The sequence below is a fragment of the Gambusia affinis genome, linkage group LG15 (genome assembly GCF_019740435.1).
Source record: "Gambusia affinis linkage group LG15, SWU_Gaff_1.0, whole genome shotgun sequence".
Taxonomy (NCBI): Eukaryota; Metazoa; Chordata; class Actinopteri; order Cyprinodontiformes; family Poeciliidae; genus Gambusia; species Gambusia affinis.
The window spans coordinates 22967904-22991409 of NC_057882.1; the positions used below are offsets into that span (position 1 = coordinate 22967904).

Below are 23506 nucleotides of genomic sequence, written 5' to 3' on the forward strand. Positions count from 1 at the left end.
AGGTCCATCCAATTGATGATCCATCTGAAAACCAACCGCAACGAGATACCACAGCATAAAATGATCTCAAAACCATTCTGGAAGATCCAAATAAATGGATCAATCCATCAAAAGTGATAAACCAATCGGTTGGTTTATCCTGGAGATCAAACTGAACTTTGAATCAACACTGTTCTGATTCATTTGAATCACTTTAACAGGACAAGATCCATCACTGTCCATCTTTGAGAAAACAGAGAGGAATCAAACTTTATAAATGATGATAAAATTTTCCATCATCAACTCTTCTTTCACAACAGGAAAATAACTGATCAATCTGAAGACTGATGATGACCAATGAACCAGATCATCTGGAAAATTGAAACCTCCCAGCTATTATCAAACTTGATATTGTCATGACTTTCAAATGATCTGATTCCATATGTCTTAACGAACTGAGTTCTTTTAATGCAATTGAACCATAGTCATTGCACCTAGCCTTACTCTACCTTTTTTCAGCCTGAAAACATTTTGAGGTATCAGCATTCATATTTCACAGGGAACCCAAAGCATACTGATCACTTTGTTCAATGATTTTGTTATTTATTGCTATAGAGCAAGCCTCTAGGTGAAGTAAGAGCAGCGGCAGGACAGACTGCTGGTGAGGATGTGATGAGGTGGCAAGTTTGATTTGGGACCAGTAACATGGAAGATCTACCACAGCTGCACCCCCACAATCTTGGGTTGTATGTTTTGTGAATGAACAAAGAAGTCATAGGGCTTCTCAGATAACACTTATGGCTGAATACAGGGGAAAAACTAATGAGCCAACTTCTTTACACATCCTGTAACATCTCATAATGTTACAGGATGTGCTTTCTATAGTCAAAGAAAGCAGGTCTCACTCAAAAACATGTCACAAAAAGAAGCTGCAGTGATCAGCTTTGCTGTTTGGCACACAGATGATATGTACATAATTATCTGCTTGTGTTTTTTTAAAATATGTCATAAGAAAATATTATTTATACAACATCCAAAATAAAAGTCCATATAGGAAGTATGCGGAGTACCCACCAAACCAGTCCAGTCCAAACATTCTTCTGCATCATTAGTAGAACCGGTAGATAAAAATGGCTTGTATGTGCTTCAATTTTTACATTCCTCTGAGGTCCGTCCTGTAGTACACAGCTTCTGTCACAGCTCTTGAAAGTCGAATAAGCAGCTGATGGAGTGTTTCAGTCTGACTTGACTGAATCAGATGCCTGCATTTGTTTGGGAAATGAATGGATGGTGCGAGTTTTCTGGCTTTTGATTGGCTCTCAGCAGCTCTCTCCCAGAATCCTGTGCAAGTCCTCAGGCTGAACTCGACCTTCTTCACGACGACTGATATTCTTCACCATCCTAAAATTACAAATGACACATCACAGCACAGCAAACGTTTAAGATTTTTTTTAGACTATCTATATCCATGAATGCATTATTATTTGAATTTTGTTCCAATTGGCACGTTACCACACTCCTGACGAATCCTCATAAAGCAGCTGAATGACATCGCCGCAGTTAAAGATGATGTCATCAGAGCTGGCCATGCTGCTTTCAACCATGACCCTGTACCTGCCTGCCACCTGAACATAAGAAATTAAATCTCTAGATTTATTCCAACACCAAAGGGAAGATGGGCTTTGTTGTTTTCTGTATGTAGGTGGTTAAATCATATGACATTTTATCCATATAACAACCTATAATTTGTTTGTTTCCAGCCCTTTAGGAAATATTTACCAATGGGGAGGGCTGATCCTCCTCATCTGAGTCGGATAAGGCAGAGAGGTCTGTTGCACCCCAGTCCTCCAGGCCTTCGCAGATCGCCACAGAGTGAGCAGGAGCAGGCCAACCTGAAAAGAGGAAACCCAAACTGCTGCACTTTTAAGCCAGAAACATTGTACAGAAAGTATTTAAACCTCCTAATTTTATAACATCAAAGATCAGAGATGAATCTGATGGAAATGTTGAGCTGGGACAGAAAGAAAGAAAGAAGCACTTTTCTTTTTTTATGGAAGTGCTTGTGAGAAGATTTTACAATAATACAAAAGACGGACACCTCAGAGAAGATGATGAAATTACTCTTGCTTAGCATGCTTTTAAACTATTAGAGTACCTATGAAAAAAATCACCAACCGCGTTGGATTTTTTACCCTTTTTATTGGTTCTACAAATCAATTATGTTCAGCAAAATTTGGCTATTTTATTGTGTGTGCGGCAAACATCGCCGGGTCCGGGAGTCGAACCCACGACAGCCATGTCGAGGACTCAAAGCCTCCAAGCATGGGTCGCGCTGTCCCATACACCACCACGGCACGCCCCAAAATCTGGCTTTTTTGACAAAAAAGTTAAATCTGATTTCTACAAAAAGAAAATAACGTAAAAATATTAAATATAAAATAAGTGATTGCATATATATTCCTCAGCTTTAAGTCAGTACTTGGTAGATGCAACTTTGTTGAACTAGGTCTTTCACTTTAAAGAAGGTGATATTCATGCAGAGACTTATTTAGATGTCATTATTTTGTAAAAATCAGTTTTCACTTTGATATTGCAGTTTTCCAACTCACTACGTCGAGGCGAGTGAACCACAGGGTCTGAGTGGGCGGGGCTCGAATGTGTCGACTCCTCCGCTCTGTACTTGTGGGCGTGGCTTGTTGCTGAGGAACTGTGAGGAACAGGAAGACACGCTGAGCAGCCTCCCACCGGACCGGGGCCCCACGACACACACATCTCTGATGTGCTAAAAACAGCAGCGCATGGCCACAGAAACACAGACACAAGCACCACAAACAGGACAGGCAAACAAACATCCACCATGTCACAAAAACCAAGGTCAAACCTCATTCACATTCTGGAGGTTCACACTGCATTCCACTCATTTTGCAACAACATATATTTCAGCCTCTGATTTTGAACTGTGTTCAAACGCAGATATCTTAAGAGTGCTGCAATATATGGAATTGTTATTTTATTTAAACAAAAACACATGAGAAAGGACATGTATATTTATTTCATTTGCAAATAATCCAAAGTATAGTTTAACTTGCCTTAAGTAGCAGATGGGTGGGAATGGTCCATTCAAATCCAGTAAATTGAGAAAAATTTAAAAAACAGCGAGTAGAAAAATACTTCTGATTAATTGAAATTCACCCATTTTCTACATAAAGCACAAAGTATTTAAAAATGGTCTCTGATCAATCTTCTGTTTGTGAAAACCAAAAGAGACATAGTCTCCTCCAAGCAATCTAAAAGGGTTGCATTTCTATAGTATGCTTTTCTTTGCATACTATAGAAATGCATGTCATAGGCTATAGTTTATTATTCTTCATAAATTATTTCAATCCCCAGAATGTGATGGTTCAATGAATACAGAATTTGGTGTAACTGTCTTAATTTTATGCTCCACATTTTGGGAAAAAACTGCTAAACATCACATTTTCATTCACTGCCTGTTCTCAAATTTTAAAACTTCTTCTTAAAGCTGGCCTGAAGAAAACACATAATCTGTTTTATTTACCTTTTTACTGATAGCATATTGTGTTTAATTTTAGTTGGAATCATTTTCTGTGTTCAAAATTTAGCTTGGTTTTACTTTTGTAATTATTTGCATTCCCTTGTTTTGTGATTTCACTCATTCACACTTTTACGTGAAACTAATTTAGTTTATCTTCATACCAAAAAACGTCTCTTCTTCACTTTCTGGAAGATGAGAAATTTCTTAACTTAAACAATTTTATGCACCGGACTTTCTTCACGTCACTCACAGTGTTAGATAATTATAACTAAAGAAGATCTCACAGAACGGATACTATATCTATTTTCTCAGATTAAGGCCTTTTGGTAAAACATAAATCTATAATGTCATGCATGGAAACAATGCTGTTTATTTTTATATGTTGGTAAAATATGCGGGAAATTATTAAAAAAACTGAAGTTACCTAGACATGAAATAACAATGTTTTTTATAATATGACACACATTCCCCAAACCCATAACATGCTGGCATGCAAACACCAATCACTGTTACTTTAACATACACAAAAATACAAAACACCTGCAAAGAAATGCAGTTAATCATATCCTGATGAGACTGAACTTTCATTAAAAGTCATTTGAAAAATGGCATAAAAAATGTTAAAAAATAGCGTGTTTTAATTTTTGTCTCATATTATGATTCCTGGGAAGTATGACAGAAACTCACTGTTTACAAAAATATTCCTGTTGAGAAGAAATTTGGTGAAGGACAATTATCCAAATATTAGAGGCAGCAAATGTACATATTTGAGCCTGTTATATTAACGCTGTGTATATTATAGACAATTAGCATTAAGTCAAACTTGTGTAGTCAATTCTATGTTTTTTAATCACATAGGTTGTATATCATAATAATATTGGAAAATGGATGGATAAAATGTGCTATTAAAATATCAAAATATATATAGTATTGATATCAGTGATGAGTGTACATAAATATCTGACCAGCAGTTTGGATATCATTGAGATCTTTAAAAGTGAGTCACCTGTCAGAGAGAAGGTTGTCTGGGAGAGCAAGAGAAGAATCTTCATCTGAGGAGAGATGAAGACAAACACGCCTGGGTTACATCTAAGTGAATTTGAATTTTTAGACCACATTGAATTAGTAGAGCAGAAAAAAACTGTAAGGAAACAACAACACTAAATAAGTACAGTTCTGCAGCATTCCTTTAAATGTACAAATTATAGCAAATTGCAAGTTTTATATCATTAGCATTTGCTTAAAACATGTAAAGACGTGTTTTAACCGAACAATTTAAGTGGCAGAAACCTTGTCGTAGTTTCTGTGGGTTGGCCAGTATTTTTTGAATCTCGTTCAGCCAGGCAACTTTGACCTCCACTGTGGGGGCCTAGGACAGACAGCATACACACGGACCAAATAAAAACAAGTTTAAGGCTGAAATTATATGTAACTCAATGTAAAATAGCAAAATACCTGAACTAAATAGACAACTTCTCTGTCACTGTAGCAGATTTCAAATTTCTTCACATCTCCTTTCACAGTTTCTGTGATGGCCACGGTGCTCATCTAGAGAAAAACAGGGATGATATAACACAGCTTTATATAACAAATCTGTATAATATCAAAGCTGCCATACAGATTTGATGCTCAATGTGCACCAGTAAAAATAGTGTTGTTATTACCAAGAAGCCAGGCTTTTATTTACAGCTTATATAAACAAGGACACTACTTTAAAGTCTTTTAGTCCACAAAATGATTGTTTAAGATCTAAGCTTCATTTACAATATTAACCCAAGTATAGAAGAAGATCCCCCCTCCCCCCAACTCACTACTTGATTCTCAACATCACCCTCATTTCTTTGATACATCATTTTACTGCATCCTGGAGTATCAACAAGAGCTAGATCTTAACTCGGAGGCAGGACTTGAAGCTGTAGAAGCTGTCATGGCTGTCCTCGTTTCGTCGCTTGCAGAAGAGCAGTGCGTGATCGTAGAGGAAGAGATGTCGCTGCATGGGTTTGAATCTGGCCAGCTCTTTCATTCGCACCGCTGCCCGTTTGTGGCTGATCCACACACTGAAGCTCCCCTGGAGGATTATGCGGCCCAGCTGGCTAATATCACCCTGAAAACCATGGCACAAATGCTACTAAGCTCAAGAAGATCTTCACTGGAAGAATGTTTTTGCTAGTTTTAGCAGCAGTATACATTAAATCAGATGAACTCTGTTTAATTTATTGGTTTGGTTTGCTGGTACCGGATATCCTGTGATGGCTATCTGATGCATGGAGTCGTTGACAGACTTCAGCAGCTCCAGCATGGAATCCAGCGCCTCCTGGAGCTCACAGCGGTAGTGCTCCTCCACACAGTGTTTCAGAAGCTCCTGAGTAAAGGCAGACACAGCAGGAAATGTCAGCAGCTTCTGCATAATCTAATCTCGTAAAACTGGAAGTCACTGTCAGCCAGTCTGCTGAGCAGCAAATTGATGAAATCAAATCTACATTTGAGTTTGTATTGTTGTGCCTGTTTAGAAACATCTACAAGAGTCCTAGTCCCTTGTTTTGCTTTGCATGAACATTAAAATGAAGTTTAGAACCATTTTTCTGATGTGTTTATTGATCTGGAAAAGACTAGATATATATTTTTTTGGTTTTAATTGTTGAGGGCCAGTTAAGTCTGACTCCTGTCAATAGCTGATTTCTTGCTGCATCTAAATTGTAAACTTAGTTTGGATGAGCAGTTTTAATCTGACAGAAAATTACCTTTTAGTTACCAAGTGCATGTAGCAAGCAGTAACAATTTTGCAAAGAAAAAGGTAAATTCTCTTAACCTTTCTTGTCAAACCTTTGATGTAATACGCTGCAAAATCACAAAATCTTACTAAGTAATTTTGTTCTAGTCTCTAATGCAACTATCTTAGTGCACTTGAAAAAAGACAAAACTAAACTGAAAGTAATTTTTCAGCAAACTGTAAGACATTGGGAAAAGTATCTTGTTACAAGTGAAATAATCTGCCAGTGGAACTAGAACTTTTTCATCAATATTAAAGGATTATTTACTTAAAATAAGCTCCTGTATGTTGCTGAAACGTTACTTATAAGTTAGTTTTGTCTCATTTCAAGTGTACTGAGGTATTTGCACCAGAAACTAAACACAAATTCCTATTGAGATTTTATGTTTTTGCAGTGTATAACTAAAATGTTTGGTTTTTTCATTCATTTGAAACAGATTTCTGTAGGATTCTAAAACCTTAAGCAGCAGCTGGTACTTAGTGAGGCGTTGGATTGGTTTCAGAAGATAAGAATCTAGGCCCAACTTGTGGTCCAACTTTTTCTGGCACTCCTGAAAGTTACAAAAAGAAAAAAATGACAAAGGGACAGAGTTTAATGATGAAAACATAAATGGAGTAGAGAGTTTCCATATGTGTGCTACATGGAACTACCTGGAAAAACGGCGAATCGGAGCACTGTCTCCAAAGCAGCTCAGAGCAGGGTTTGTTTTGGCAGTAACGTTCGTACACCTGGAATTTATCTTTCTACTCAAGCACACATAAGGCTCCGCTTAGTTTATGCGTTTTTGATCAATTTTGATTCAGTCCTCACATCCCTCCTCCTGTCTACTCACCCGATGCAGAAAACAAGCCCCCACCCTCTCTGGTGTTTCAAGGCAACCCTGCAGATCATGGAGGAAGATCCTACACAGAAAATCCAAGGGAAGAAAAAGGCAAGAAGATCTGATTAGAGCAAAAAGAGAGGAAAGCAAGGACAACTTAGTGAGAGCTGGTGAGAGCACATGTGAATGAGCGTGAAGGCTTGCCTGCTGTGGAACTGGTAAATCTCTGGCATGTTGCCGAACAGAACATCTTTCTGGCAGCGAAGAGCTGAGGGAAGTAGATAAGACATGGAGGGGTCCTCCATTTCTGCCCTGTAACCCTGACAAATTAGAAATAAAGATCAGGCAAAATAAATGGAAAACTAAGTCAAGAAATATAAAGCACAAATATTTTTTTCTAATTTTGATGTTTTCTTTGAGCTGCTTTAACTAAAAAAAATGCAAACTCACCAGAAGAACAGAGAGCAGTTCATCAACATAGACCCTCTCTGTAGCTATCAGTTCCTTCATAATGTGCCTAAAACAGTTCAATAAAGAGACAAATTATCTTTAATTCACAATAGAAAAATAACATAATGCAGAAAAAGATGCAGATTAAACAAATACATGGTTAGAGCAGAGGTCCAATTTGAAATCAGAAATCCGCTCTGAAGTGTCAGAGGTCACTTACCGTGTGACCTGTTCTGGATTCTCCTCTGCTTCTGAATCGGTTTCTGGGTTGGGACCGTACAGGCAGCTGCGGTTGCCTTGGTAATCATGCATCACCTCAATCTGACAAAACACGCCCACAGTGATAAAGAAGCAGCACATTAAATAGGTTTTGTTTTCGTCTGGAGACTAAGATGGCTGATGTTTCTAGTGATTTGGCCATTTGTTTTGGGTCATTATTAAGTTGAAAGACACACTGGTCACCCATTTTCAGGTTACTGGTAGAATCCACCATGTTGTTATTTAATATATCAGGATATTTCAGAAAGATCATGATGGAGTGCAGTCTTGACAGCTTCCCAGGGTCTTTGGATCGCCATGCTGTACTGGTAATTTTATTATTTCTTTCAATATCATTAATAATAATAAAAAAAGATGTATAATAAAATAAACATAAATTATATATTCCTAATGTTTCTGTGTGTAACTAGGCCACAGCAGTAAAAAACCTATTTTTTTCAACATCTTTACATTTGTGGTAAATATTACAGGATACTGCAGCTGTAGAAACATAATTAGTATTTTTAGTAACTAATTTCTGGCTTAATATGGGACAAAATCTTAAGTCGAAAATAAAAAAATATTCCTTGTATAGACAATGCCTAAATTAATACACACCTTGCGTGGGCTGTTGTTTCTCCTTGATGCTCTTTTGCCAGGAAGGAGATCAAATGAGAACTTTGAGTTTAAGACATTGAAGTCCACAACTGTAGGAAGTGGCACACAAATAAACACAGAGGAAACGATCACCAAATAATACTGAGGCAAGTGGAAACATCAACATTAAAAGGAAATTGCGGTACACTTAAAATCATCATCATCAGCAGCAGATCAGGTCAAAATGAACTGCGGTGAACCATTTTGTTATTTGATACAATTCAAGTATTATGCTGTCCAGAAGAAAAGTGCCATAAACAAATAAAATATAACAGAAACTAAATATTTGAAGAAGCAGCTAATGCGGCCTAAATGTGCGGCAAACCAACGGTATTGTAGAGGACCGCACTGGGTTAACGGGGTGAATTTCTCGCTGTCCGACGCATGCTTCAATAAACTCCAGGTCGCTTCAAGTTGTTGCTATCATCCATTTATTCCAACTTTAACAGCCATATTTGAGACTTTACAAGTAGCTACTGACACATACTGACCAGGCTAAACCAAACAATGGCGCCAACAATAAGCGACATTATAGCATGGTCAACAGAAATTATGACAACCACCGTCACACCCGCTTCCTCATACATACTAAACCAGCGCGCCAATTCTGCTCCATTCATACCTAAGTGACAGTCACGCCCACCTTGACACACCCACCACCGAAGTGTCAACACCTTGTGCTCCTGCCACATCAGTAATTGCTTATTTTGACTATATGGCTCTTACATTCCGGCCCCTAATTATTACAAAAATAATTATCTGAAGTGTCAACACTGTAAGAGACAAACCTAAGAAACAATTATAAATTGCTCCGTATCAAATTTATTTTAATCTATCATTTAGAATAAGCAATCAACTAGAGAAAAGGAAGTCACTGGTAAATGGAAAGGAGAGAAAAGTTCGTTAAATGTTCATGCCGTTGCTGCCTCCTGAAGCAGGCACAACTTGGTAATAGGTCTTTCCAGGAAGCTTGTCTTTGTCTTGATGCGAACTGTTCGCACAAGTCCTCTTTTATCTGGAACAATGTTCACAACTCTACCCATTAACCAAGAGTTGCGTGGAGCAGAGTCATCCACGATGAGGACGACATCTCCTGGCAAAAAGTTCCGTCTTGTTCTTTGCCACTTCTGCCGTTCTTGTAGTTGAGGCAAGTATTCCTTTAACCAACGCTTCCAGAAGAGATCCGCCATATATTGCACCTGTCTCCATCTTCGTCGAGCGTAGACATCATTCTTGGAAAACACTCCTGGTGGCAATAAAGGTGTGGTCTTTAAGAGAAGAAGATGATTTGGAGTTAGTGCTTCCAGGTCGTGTGCATCAGTAGAGGCTTTGGTTATAGGTCGACTATTGATGATAGCCTCAACTTCGCAGAAAACTGTTTGAAGACTTTCTTCATCAAGACTCTGTGTTCTCAAAACAGAATTTAACACTTTTCGAACAGACTTAATAAGACTTTCCCATGCACCTCCATGGTGTGAGCCAGTAGGGGGATTGAAAGACCATTTTATTCCTTTCTGAAGAAGAGTGTTATTAATTAGAGTTTGGTTCCATTTTTCAATTTCTTTTCTTAGTTCGCGTTCAGCTCCTACAAAGTTGGTTCCATTGTCAGAACGTAGCTCCAGGACTTGGCCACGTCTAGCAATAAATCTTCTGAGACCATTGATGAAGGAATCAGTATCCAGTGATGACAACATTTCAAGGTGAATTGCTCTTATAGCCATGCAGGTAAAGATGACTCCATATCGTTTCAACAGGCTCCTTCCACGCTTAACTTCAAAGGGACCAAAACAATCCACACCCACACAAGTGAATGGGGGTTTGTCTGGATACACTCGTTCCTGTGGAAGGTCTGCCATCCTTTGGCTTCCTGGTACAGCATGGAGTCGTCGACAAATCATGCACTTTGATAGAGTCTTCCTGATTGCAACGCTGGCACCTGGGATCCAATACTTTTGACGCAGTTCAGCAAGCATATGATTACGTCCACCATGGCCTGTCTGATGATGTATATGGCGCAGTAAAATTTCTGAGATGTGAAGGTCTTTAGCCAATATGACTGGGTATTTAGCTTCAGCAGGCATAGCTGCTTTGCTTAGCCTTCCACCAACTCTTAGTACACCACCTTCAAGAACAGGATCAAGCTTATAGAGCTGGCTTGTTTTCTTCACACCTTCATGTTTCTGTAAACTTGTAATTTCCTCTGGATATCGCTTTCTTTGACAATAGCAAATGATGGCACTCTCAGCTTTCTCAAACTCCTCCACAGATAAGGCTCCTAATGCCACATTTTTCTTGTACACATTCATTTCTTTCTCCAATCTTTCTTGAAATTTAAACTCATCAAGTTTAGAATCTGCAAGATCCAACTTCAGCTGTGCTCTCTTTTGAGCCAGTTTGAACAACAATTGTTTAAACCTGAGTAGCCACCCAACCATTGTTTTCAATTTATCCCAAGAAGAAACTGAATGAATGAAGTTCATAATTGGATCCACTTGTTCATTGGTGCATGTCGCATTAACAGAAACCAATGTCTTGACCTCTGGATCTTCTGGATCCTCCAGAGCAAAATGACTTATGTCCTCAGGATTTACAGGCCATTTCCATTCAGGGTCCTGAAGAAACTTTGGTCCTAACACCCAGGTGTTAGCCTTCAAGAGAGACTTAGCACTTGTTCCTCTGGATGCCAAATCTGCTGGATTAATACTGGTAGCAACGTACCTCCACTGTGAGGGATTTGACAAATTGAGTATCTCTCCAACTCGGTTTGTCACAAAAGTCTTAAATCTCAATCTTTCATTCTTGATGTACTTCAAAACTGAAGTACTATCAGTCCAAAATACTGAATCTTGTAATTCCATTCTTAACTCCTTCTTTAATAGCTTATCCATGCGGCTGGCAACCACTGCAGCAGTCAACTCCATGCGAGGGATGGTGATGGGTTTCAGTGGAGCTACCCGGGCTTTACCCATTACAAATGCACAATGCACTTGTCCATCAGCATTACACTGCAACAGGTAGCTCGCTGTTCCATATCCATTCTCGCTTGCATCACTGAAATGATGTAGCTGCGAACTTGTGGCTTGTCCAAAATCTTGTGGTTTCAGACATCTGTTAACTCCAAACCGTTCAAGCCGATGAAGTCCTTCCAGCCAGTTTTTCCACTTCTGGACCATATCATGTGGCAAAGGATCATCCCAGCCAACGTGTCTTCTGCTTAGATCTTGTAGAATCCCCTTTGCAACTAAGACAACTGGTGCCAGAAATCCAAGAGGATCATAGATGGAACTTATAATGGACAAGACTCCTCGTCTTGTCAGAGGTCTATCTTTGAGAATGATCTTGAATTTCAGCAGGTCTGATTGTACACACCACTGTATTCCCAACACACGTTCCACCGGTAGATCATCATTATCCATATCCAGGTTCTTAACATCAATTGATCTTTCATGCTGTGGTATTGCAGCAAGAACACTGCGCCGGTTACTTATCCATTTGAGAAGTTGAAATCCGCCTTTCTTGCACAAAGCACGGAGTTCTTGATATAATGAGACAGCTTCCTCTTCTGTGCTCACAGAGACCAAACAGTCATCCACATAAAAGTTGTGAAGCACCGCATCTATGACATTTGGTGTAAACAGCTGCTGATTGTCCTCTGCACATCTTCTTAGTGCAAAACATGCACAGTTTGGAGATGATGTAGCTCCAAAAAGATGTGCAACCATTCGGTACTCCACCAGATGCTGATCATATTCTCCATTTGGCCACCAGAGAAATCTCAACAGATCAGAGTCAGATGGTGGTACTCGGACCTGGTGAAACATGGCCTCAATATCCGCTGTGATAACAACAGGTTCCTTTCTGAATCTAGTGATGACACCAACCAATGAACTGGTGAGGTTTGGACCTTGTAAGAGTTGAGTGTTTAAAGATTTTCCTCCAAATGCTACACCACAGTCAAACACGACTCTTATCTTTTTCTTGTGAGGGTGATATACTCCATGGTGTGGTATATACCAAACCCTCCCATCACACCGTTCAAGATTTTCAACTGAGACCTTTTCAGCATAGCCCTTGGAAATTATATCATTCATGAAGTTAGTATAATCAGAAAGAAATTGATGGTTTTTGGTAAACTTCCTTCTGAGATTCAAAACACGCTGTTCAGCCAATTTCCTATTGTTGGGCATTTTCAGATCTTTGTGTCTCAGAGGTAAGCAATGGTGTAATGTCCCTCTTCCAGCTTAATTGACTCTGTAACTAGCTCCATGAACTGATTATCTTCTGGACCATCCAGGTTGTTCATCTCGAGAACATTCAGGAAAATCAACCTTCAGTTGTTGTTGCCATAAGTTCTCAAGTCTTGACACAGAAATCCTGTTAACAGTAACAGTGATTGTAGCTCTCTTGTGTCGACATCACAGTCTCCTCTAAGAGGTCCATTCACTGTCCACCCAAGAATTGTTCTAACTGCGTAGGGGCCTCCATTTTGACTTCGAATGACATCCCATGGCTCCAGCGCTTTAGGCACATTGGTCCCAATAAGCAAATCAACTCCTGAATTGATTTCAGTTATCCTCAAATTTTTCAGATGTGACCATCTTTCAACATCTTCTTGGTGAGGGATGTTGCTGTTATGAACGGGCATGCTTCTCTGTGTGAATAGGTCAGGTAATTCACAAAAGATGTCTTCATTCAGCCCAGCAATTTCCAAATCTGACACAATGTTGCTTCCAACCACCCTTTCTTGACCCATTGTCCGTAAAAGGATGCTTGTATGTCTCCCAGTGACACATAATCTGTTCATCAGTTCTTCAGTGCAGAATGAGGCAGAGCTTCCAGGATCTAAAAACGCATATGTTATTATTGTCTTCTGGCTCTTTGTAGACTTCACTCTAACTGGTAAAATAGAGAGAGTACAGCCATGCTCACCGGCCCCAGTTAGACCACTGGATTGAGCAGAGATGGAGGCACTTCCACTTGTTGTCTCCACTTCCTTCTTCTTATGGACTGGATGAGTTTCCTTTTCTTTGGAGAAGACATGAAGCATGGTGGGATGTCTTAAACTACACACTTTACAGTGATGTCGCCTTTTACAGTCCTTGCTGATGTGCCCAGTGCATAAACAGCCAAAACACACCCCATTTTCTTTCAGAAATGTCAACTTCTCCCCATGTGTCCTCTTTTCCAGTAGAGGGCATGTGTCCAAAGAATGTCCAGCTCCACAAAATAAACAACTCTTTATAACAGCTGTCTCTTGTCCCTTCTTTACTTCAAAGTCAGCTTTCTTCTGCATTTCTCCAACAATAGTAGCAAAACTACTTCCTTTCATCTTTAATCGCTGCTGTGATTTATAGATTCCTGCATCCTTCTTTGGTCTAGATAAAGAATCTTGAATATCACCAAAAAGTGGATCACTAGCGATCTTCACTTGTCTTTCTACAAATCGAACAATATCACTGAAAGTTACTCTTCTTTTGAACTTCTCTTGCAAATCACACACCTCATTTCTCCATCTGTCCCGCAGTTTAAAGGGCAGTTTTTTTATGATTGCTTGCATGTTGGCAGGAACATCCAACTCATGCATACAGCCATTGTTTTCCATCACATTACAGCATTCTCTGAGCAGAAAGCTGAATGCTTGTAAAGCCTTTACATCTTCTGTTTGCAAAGCTGGCCATGACAAAACTTTATTCATATATGCAGCAATTACTTTCAACGAACAACCAAAATGTTCTTGAAGTAGAGATTTAGCTTTAACATATCCAGAATCACTAGGCATATGAACACAGCTTCTCACTAGGTCATGAGGCTGGCCTCTAGTGTACTGCTCCAAGAAGTATAAGCAATCTTTGGCACTATGCGCCTTTGATTCAATACTGTGTTCAAACGCTGTCATGAATGTCTTAAATTGGAGTGGATCACCATCAAATATTGGTATGTCTCGTTTTGGCAGAAAAAATAAAGATTGTTGATTTACAAGCAAGTTTGTAATTTCATTTTGCCTTTCCAATACACTTAACAGTTGTTTATTTTCATCAACTGATAATGAATCTTTATGACGTGATGGTTGTAGCTGAGCTTGATGTAACATTCGATCTGTTGGAACTTCAACTTGTGTTGTTTTTATCTTCACCTGGTCAGTTAATGTGTCTGGATTTTGTCTAACCTTTGTGTCTTTAGGTCGTGCACCCAAATAAGAATAGGACTGAAAGGTTGGAGCTTTATCATAACAATCAGTTCCTGCTGCTGTAGGTACAAATGTATCTGCATCAACATTCAGCATTTGAGATCTTTTATTTTCATGTTCAAAATATGAATTCATGCCATCAGATTGAATCTGTGCAGCACTAGTCACTGTAGAACAGACAGAGCCCTGAAACACTTTAACTTTAGCCATAGATGCTGCAATTTCAATCTCCAAATCCAGTTCTTCTTTCTTTTTCCTTAGCTGTTCCTCCTGCTCCTCTAAAGCATGTTTTTGTTTCAACAGCTTATGTCGTGCCTTTAATGCAGCCATATCTGCTTCTGCTTTAACAAGAGCTGAAGATGTAGAAGACACAGAAGACTTAATTCTTGATGACCGACTTCTTCTAGACCTTCTGCTGTCCACATTAGAAACACTGTCACTTGGCTTAACATCATCCTCAACACCAGCATTTTCATCACACTCTATATGCTGAGAAACTAAAGGTGCATTAAGCTCTTTATTCACACTGGACAATTGAGCCTGATGTAATTCAGCTTCTTCACTCATTTGAGCTGCATTGTTGACTTGTTCAGCACCTGAAAGCCATTTCTCAACTTCTTGTATGAATTCAGAATTATATTTACTCAAGCTTAAAAACCAAGTGTTTTGTCTTTCTTGTTCTTCGGCAGGAAACAGTGGAATAACAGACTCATACAGCTGATTTGCATCCTCCAGCAACAGTTTAAAATCATCACAGTGAGACTGAACACTCTCAAGATTTGCTTCATTTTTCATAAGCTCTTTAATAATGTTTATTTCTCCTTTAATTTTATGAACCTTTGCTTTGAGATCCTTTTGAAGCTTTTCAATTTTATTCTGTAGTGCTTTAACAGTTAATTTTGATCGCCTTTTTTTCATCTTTACCGCTTACAACGGAACTTGACTTTGATCCAGCTAACTCCATTTCCAGATATTTGTCTTAACAATTCCTCCTCAAACAGTCGACTCAATACGTGTGTGTTTGTCCATACCTCAGTTCCAGCGGACTTGATTGAGCTGCGGTGAAGGAATCATTCAATTAATTGATTGATGACGCTGTAGCGCCATTACCGCTTCCAAACTGTTCCAAGCAGAAGCGAAGAATCCAGACTTGTCCTTCAACGAGTCACTCATTCCATTGTCTTTCTGTTGACGATAAATGTGCGGCAAACCAACGGTATTGTAGAGGACCGCACTGGGTTAACGGGGTGAATTTCTCGCTGTCCGACGCATGCTTCAATAAACTCCAGGTCGCTTCAAGTTGTTGCTATCATCCATTTATTCCAACTTTAACAGCCATATTTGAGACTTTACAAGTAGCTACTGACACATACTGACCAGGCTAAACCAAACAATGGCGCCAACAATAAGCGACATTATAGCATGGTCAACAGAAATTATGACAACCACCGTCACACCCGCTTCCTCATACATACTAAACCAGCGCGCCAATTCGGCTCCATTCATACCTAAGTGACAGTCACGCCCACCTTGACACACCCACCACCGAAGTGTCAACACCTTGTGCTCCTGCCACATCAGTAATTGCTTATTTTGACTATATGGCTCTTACACGGCCTGTACCGTGTTTTGGGGAGAAGAGAGGTGACTTGCAGCGGAGTATGGTTTGATCCGGTTCAGGCCGAGGCGCCACCAGCTGTATGGGTCGAACCTGCACATCTGCAAGCTTCTTCAAACACTGCTCTCTGTTTCTGATCATGCACTGAACGGAGCTCAGCTTCTCTTTCACCAGGGTAATCTGGGACTGAGAAGAGACAAAAGTGTGAAATCTTGTAACTGCGACTGAGGCAGCAGAACAGCAAACAGCTACCTGCAGCTGAGGTGTGAGCATAGCTTCAAACTCCAGGCTCAACGTGTCCTGGGTGTTTTTTACAACAGATGGCGCCCTCTCCTGGTGGTTGGTCAGGTACTGCAGAGCCTCCTGAGCTCCCTCTTTAGTTTGGAACTTGTCCACCATTTGGCTGGCGAGCAGATAGGCCCCCTCATCACACCAACGAAGAGCCTGCCAAAAAAAGAACAAGACAAGACTATAGACTTTTCTTAAATAGCAAAGAAAATATCACAAATTTCAAACAAACATAAATAAAGGATTAAACAAAGATTGGCAGATCGAGATAGCTTATGATTGTAATATTTTTACCTCCTCAAGGCGGCGCAGCAGGTCTCGTGTCCGGGTGAGCGAGGCCCGCTTGGTTCGTATGGCAGTGCTGATGACATCACAGTGATGTCGCAGCTCATTGCAGCGCTGGACGATGAGCGCCAGAGCGTAGTGGTGGTTGGCAGCCAGCTGGTGGCCGTGCAGGATCACAACCTGGGCTCGGTTCATCTCCTCCTGATGTACACCAAATTATACGCCCAACGTCAGGATGTGATTATTACATTAAACTTCACAGGCATTTTTCCTTCTTTTGAGAACAAATGCAGCATGTAAACCTTGTGGGTCATGTGACTCGAACAAGACGTTTCTGTTAAAGAAGAAAGTAACATATTTCTGTGTTACTCCTTGTTGTATTTGTTTTTCTGTGGCCCACCAACTATAGCAATAGTTAGTGTGAAGAAATGTACAATGTAGATGAAGGAAGACTAAAAATAATCTGGAAAGATGTATGTTGGACGCAGCAATGTCAGCATATTTTTGTTGTCAGGCTTCTACAGCCAGTAGAGGACAACTGATTCCACTTTGCCCTTGATGAGGAGAGTACAAGGCTGGAAAAGCAGCTGGTTTCATACCAGTTTGGTAGTGTATGTGCTGCATGATCTTGGTCACTAAATTGAGTTTCCATGTGAGCACTAGTTTCTAGGTAAAAGTGTTTTGTTTAAATTATGGGAATGTTGGTCTTTGTGTTTCTGGTCTGGTTGGTGAAAGAGCGGCGTTGCTCAGTAGGTGGAGAATGATGTTGAGTGTTTTGTCTCTTGCTGCTACTTTATTAGCGGCATTAACACAATTCTAAAAAAAACTATTTGAAAAATTTCCCCAACAAATTTCAGAAAATCAAAGTCCAATTCTCTACCAATTTGTGTGATGAATCTCTTAAATAATCTGAGATATCTCCATTTAACTTTTCAAATAACTAGCAATAATGGTTTGTTTACACATAAATTTATTTTTCTAAATGTTCAAAATCATCTCTTTTTATTTCTAGCTTCATCCCAAGTTACAATATCCACATCTTTTTATTTTAAATGAGATAGGTTTGGTCTAGAATATCAGGTGCAGAATCATCCAATGACTATTGACTATTTACTTTTGATTTACAATTTAAAGGCTCAAAATGGGAAACAATATCATTTAATTTTTGATTAAGCCCACATTTCTATATAAAAAACATTTTTATTGATTTTTATTCATTAGCTGTGAGTAAAAAAACAATCCCATTTAACATAAATATAGGCTTGAAAACATCATTCTATTGAATTAATCTGAAAAATTAGTTTCAACTTTTGAATTCAGTAACTTTTCAATATTGTTGTCATTTACTGTGATCCACCTGAACTTTGAGTGAAGTGAATCTTTATGTGTTTTCATGACCTGAGCTCGTTTATCCAGACTGTCCAGATCTTTAAGTAGCTGTTCTGTCTGAACCACTGTAGTTCCCACACAGGCAATTTCCTTCTCCTGGGCCGAGATCCGCTCCAGCACCTCATCCATCTACACACAAACCACAAGAGTGTAAATCCAGAGGCATGACTAAATTGACTTTTATGGAAGTGAGAGCACAAACACCAATTATCCCACCTGCTGGAAGCTGCTTTCATAATGCAGCAGCTGGAGGTACTGTTGCAGCTTCAGGTGGTGTTTTTCAAAGAAACCATCAAATGCCTCCTCCATGTCCCTGAGCTGTGCCAGAAGCCTAAAATACACACAGCAGGTATACTCCCAAACAAACTCTCTGCTTAAATAAAGTTCAAATGTTCAAACTGAATCTAAACACGACTAAAAATATCCAAGAAATGATCCTGGAACTTTTTCACATGAACAGCACCTCTGAACAGTTTCCATGTCGGCTTGTATTTCCTGCTCTTCCTCAGCTTCTCTCTTTGCAGCTTTAACTGTTTCCAGGTTAGACAACAGCAGGCGTCCTTCTTTCAGCACGCCCCGGATGTCATCCTGACAAAACAAGAAAAACACACAAAGCTAAAGCAACATGCACCGAAAATTTAGAAAAAAAACTGCTATGAAAAGTAGAAGAGAAAAAAAAAGACATGGATGGACGGTGAGTAAGTGCCACCTTCATCTGTCTGTATCGATGTGAGTGGGAGTGGAGCAGGAATTCAATGGCATTAGCTTCATCTGGGAGTTCGGTCTCAGACAGCTCAGAGCCAAATCCCTGCAGCAGCTGAGCGATCTCTTTCACCGTCACTGCAAAGGTCTCAATGGACTGCATAAACAAACAAATTATCACTCAAAAGTATAAAACAGATGACATTTTATAAGACTTGGTGTGTTGGATTAACATCAGTTAGCTGTTTACCGATCGTAGGAGGACCCAGTCACTTTGGCAATATTCCACCTTTGCAGTAAAGTCTGATGCCAGGTGGTTTTCATCGATGTAGCGCAGCAGGTCACCCACTGAGCGCAGCATCACCACCTGCAAGACACAGAGGAAAAATAAATCCTGAGTCCAACTCGCTAGCTGCTGTCTAACATTTACAAAATTAGAAAATTAACTAAATGCAGCGTTGCATGGAAATTATGTTGTGTGATATTGGATAAAGTCTTTTTACCGGCATCTTTAGGAGGAAGTCATCCTGGCTGAAGCGAAAGCCCAGATCTGTGCTGGAGGACGGACTGGGGGTGGAGCTCAACAAGCTGGTGGGGCGAAGCACCAAGACCAAGTGAAGGTTGCCAGGAAAAGAAGTCTAAAAGAAAGAAATGGTAATTCATTTCTTACTTTTATGAACTCTGAATCCTATACAAAAATACAACTTAAAAATGTCATAGTGTGCAAAAATCTTTGACATTAGATCTTTTGCTTCTAAAAAAACAAACTTATTGCAATGATGCAGAAAGTGTTGTTTTACTAATACTAATAGATATAAATCTTTCTGTCTTTCAACTTGTTTTACAATTAAAAAAAATGCTTTGCATTGCAGAACACCAGACTGATTGTGTCAGCCAAATGACAGACATGCAGCACAGATTATTTTTAAATTTCAGGTCAAGTATAAAAAAAACATAACACAGTTTTATATTCCAAGTATTACAGACATAATTATTCTGGAAATATTATTGTTTCAGCTACAACAAACAGATTTTTGTGGCTTATTCTGTTACTTCTGGCAGGCAGGAAACAGAGAGACGGCACTGAAGAAGACTGCCAACTCAGAGAAAGAGTGTGAAGCTTAACACAGCATCAGCATCCTTCAATGTCAGTCTGGCAGATCTTTCAGCTTCTGTAGCACTTCAGCGCCTCTAAAAAATCAGCTCTTCTTACTCACTCTGCTGCTTAGTGAAACATCTTCCTTCAGTCTCAGCTGTCAAGCCAAGTTCTCAACAAACAGGCACATTTTCTTTGTTGTAATAAACTTCAACAATGTTTTTGTAAAACGTTGTAGTTATTTGGCAGCTGAATGCCAGTTAGTTACTGTCATACTGTGATTTACAGCTGTATTTTCTATGGTAAAATAACTGTATTTTAACTAATAACATCTAGCAGTCTGTACATTTTAGATTTGCAGAAAATAAAGCATATTTTTTCTTCAAAATCAACATTTAAGATTTCTGCAGAAGTTGCAGGGAAAACTTTTTCTTATCTTCAGGTAGAATTTAATAGCAACTGGAAACTTGATTTTAAAACTCTTTTTGTAAGAATTCATAATTAGCTTTACTTTAAAAAGACAGGTTGAACAGATATGAACTGATTATTGTTGCATTTTTTCACCTAGTTCATCATAATCTACTCTGAAACAAAACAACACTGATAATTTTCACTACAATTTATGCAGGAGGTTGAAGATTACATCTTAACCACTTCACATCATGCACTGAATTAAAAATTAATTAACTGCTGCTATTTACTGGTGTTTTATGGTTGCTATCAATATTTTCATGAAGATGAAACCATTTTAGTCCAGCAATAAACTAGTAAACATTACACTGATTTCATCCAGGATAAAAATCAACATACAGTTTTAAGTGTAGCATGTATTTGTATTTAGCCTCTGGAAGCAAGTTAAAATTACAGTTGCAACTCTTTTGGGGGTATATTTCTACCCACTTGTACATCTGGAGACTGAAATTTCTGCAATGTTGCCTTTGAAAGTTTTCCTGGATTAGATAGGGGACGTTTGTAAACATTAATTTCAATTAATTTAGCTTCAATCACATTCTGATTCACTCTTAGCCCCCAATATGATGAGGCCATGCATAATGTTCAGCAGGACTACTGAAAGGTTCAGTTCGTCTCGACTGATAGGAGCATCTTTTTCCACGTTTGCTCTCTCCTCTATATAGGTTGTATTAAAATCTTGATGCTTTTTGGACTTCTGTTTTATAATGTTTCTCTGCTGTAAACATTTCTGCAACATTACTCCTGTCCTGTCTGCAGAGCTCATTGGTCTTCATTATGATTTTTGTTTACTTTTGCTCTCTACTGAACCTTTGAGGCCTTCACAGAAAAGTTGTATTTACACTGAGACAAATACTTGTGCACTGTTTACCAATTTGGTCCCAAGAGAATTGTATTTAATGATATCAGAATGAAGGGGCCTGAATGCAAATTAACACCCATCATGTTTTATTTGTAAAAATATTAAAAGCCATGTTAAAAGTGCACTTTCCACCTATAAACACACCTTTACAAATAAAATGTGGACCTGTCTGCAAAATCTACTAAATCTTTCATTCTTATAGGAAAACCAACTTAAGTTCAAATTGTGAATCTTATTTTTGCTCACCCAGCAGCCATGATGATATAACCAAAACTTGTAAGAACATCAGCATTGCACAACTGTGCAATATATAAAGATCAATTAGGCTGATTTAACTTAATACACAAAAAACAAGGCTCTAACCACATCTTAATTTCTTTGGTCTCCCAGGAAAGCTTTTTGTTTTGCACCTTCAGGACCAATCCCAGCACATTTGTCATTGGCCTGTCCTACACCAAACACAGTTATTGACATTGAGCTGCACTCTGCAGCCTCTAGGAGATAGGCGTGTTAAAAATGTATTGGGTCTTAAAAACACATCACGCCGTCGGTGTCGCAGTGTAAAACAGTATTATCTCTCTTTGCTGCAGTAGCTATCCTTCACCGCCCAGTCTGAAGCCTCCCATATTCCCCACGTCCCGGTGGAGCTTACCGCGGCCCGGCGCAGACGGGGGAACCCCCACCGCATGTTGGATTCGGCCATGGCTCCCAGCGGTTTCTCCCCCCTGTTTTGTCCCGGCCCGGACCGGCTGTAGCGGGAAGTAGAGTCGGGAGCGAGCTGCCGCAGCGATGGCTCGGTACCTCCACTGCAGTGTCCGGGCGGGCCGAACGGCGCGCTCAGTGCGCACCAGACGTCCTCTGCTCTGCACCGGGATGGAGGTGTTGTGCTGTGCTGCACTCACCTGACGTCAAAACTAACATCAGCTACGTTAGTGTTAAAGCAAATAATGTCTGTACTGCTATTACTGCTGCGAACATAACTCTAATATCTGCCACTTGACTGAATTTATAGAAAAACCTGCCAACAACATTGTAATTATAAAAAGATTATTATTATTATTATTATTATTATTATTATTATTATTATTATTATTATTATTATTATTATTATTATTATTATTATTATTATTATTATTATTATTATTATTTTAATTTCCTTTTGCTTAAACACGCCTTTTTGAAACATAATTGAAGACAGACCTGGATAAAAGCCTTAAAATTAACCTAAGATACAAATAACCTGTAACATAAAAATAATTTAAAGAATTGATTGAATATTTCTAATAGGATCCGCTAGATGGCAGTAAATGCAAGACCATGTCTGCTGATCAAAACATAGCCGAACTATTAGCATGAGTTTTAGTAGACCTTCCAACGTCCTCAAAGATAAATCGTTACAATGCCCGCGGAGTCATTCAAAACGCTGGTCAGCAACAATAAGGGTCTGACTATTAAGATAGTTTTATACATTTTTGAGAAGGACATACTTTTCATTCTTGTATTTTTTCCTTGAATGTAAACAATTTTATTAATATGGCCAGTTTTTGTTTGTTGTTGTTTTTTTTGTTTTTTTAAGAAAAATGGTCAAAATGTCATTCTGTATTAAAAATAGGTCCAACAGACCTTTTTAGGAAGGTGAGTTCATGAATTTTTTTTTAAAATTGTGACAGAATACAAATTCACAACACACGATTTAGATTTTGTTCTAATCTACCACGTAAAATTTTAAGAAAACACTATTTATAATCTGACTTATGTAAAATATAACTGCAAAGCGCTGCAAATGGTTAGTTTTATCTGCAAGTTCTTCATGTAATGTTTGAGATTAAACTGCAGACAGCTTTTTTTACTTTAGGTTTTATTTGCTCCTTAGGAAAAATAAAATAGTTTAAACTACTGATGACGCCTATAAATCATGGGCAAAGTCCCATGTTTGTCCTAACCTCCAGTTAAGCCTTTGATGTAATACTGCAGCATTTGGTTTGTGGGGCAACCATGTTGAACCCAGAGGTTTGTAGTTGCTAAATTCTAACTTAATTAGCTTTCCTTCATTTTTGAGGGAACAATTATTTGAAATTTAGTTTTTTTTAAGAAATACAACATATTGCATTAAAATG

General features: G+C 38.9%; 1 protein-coding gene across 2 annotated transcripts; it reads right to left on the reverse strand.

The window, feature by feature from the left end:
* Positions 1–466: 466 nt before the first annotated feature.
* Positions 467–22331, reverse strand: LOC122844578 (proto-oncogene DBL). 2 transcript variants are annotated; one of them, XM_044140180.1, is made up of 26 exons: positions 22042–22331; positions 19464–19598; positions 19211–19327; positions 18968–19117; positions 18722–18846; positions 18475–18589; positions 18268–18387; positions 16879–17070; positions 16549–16740; positions 16302–16482; positions 8453–8541; positions 7797–7897; positions 7577–7643; positions 7331–7446; positions 7139–7208; positions 6957–7049; positions 6764–6856; positions 5772–5897; positions 5430–5639; positions 4991–5083; positions 4826–4904; positions 4542–4587; positions 2589–2761; positions 1759–1871; positions 1492–1604; positions 467–1380 (listed from the first exon to the last, which is right to left on the reverse strand). In XM_044140180.1, the coding sequence occupies exons 1-26, from the start codon at positions 22090–22092 to the stop codon at positions 1299–1301; spliced, it is 3042 nt and encodes a 1013-aa protein (XP_043996115.1). In that variant the 5' UTR covers positions 22093–22331; the 3' UTR covers positions 467–1298. The 2 variants fall into 2 exon arrangements, with proteins under 2 accessions (XP_043996115.1, XP_043996116.1); XM_044140181.1 differs by having other exon boundaries at positions 2589–2686; positions 22042–22330.
* Between the last annotated feature and the right edge of the window lie 1175 nt (positions 22332–23506).

What these genes read in the sequence shown, in the direction of transcription:
- LOC122844578 (XM_044140180.1), bottom strand. Translation starts at nt 22,092, where the DNA reads ATGGCCGAATCCAACATGCGGTGGGGGTTCCCCCGTCTGCGCCGGGCC. An exon ending in AACTGCTCTCTGTTCTTCTG is followed by an intron (nt 7,447 to 7,576) that starts GTGAGTTTGCAT and finishes CTAATTTGTCAG; the next exon opens with GGTTACAGGGCAGAAATGGA. An exon ending in GGTTCACTCGCCTCGACGTA is followed by an intron (nt 1,872 to 2,588) that starts GTGAGTTGGAAA and finishes TCCTCTTTTCAG; the next exon opens with GTTGGCCTGCTCCTGCTCAC.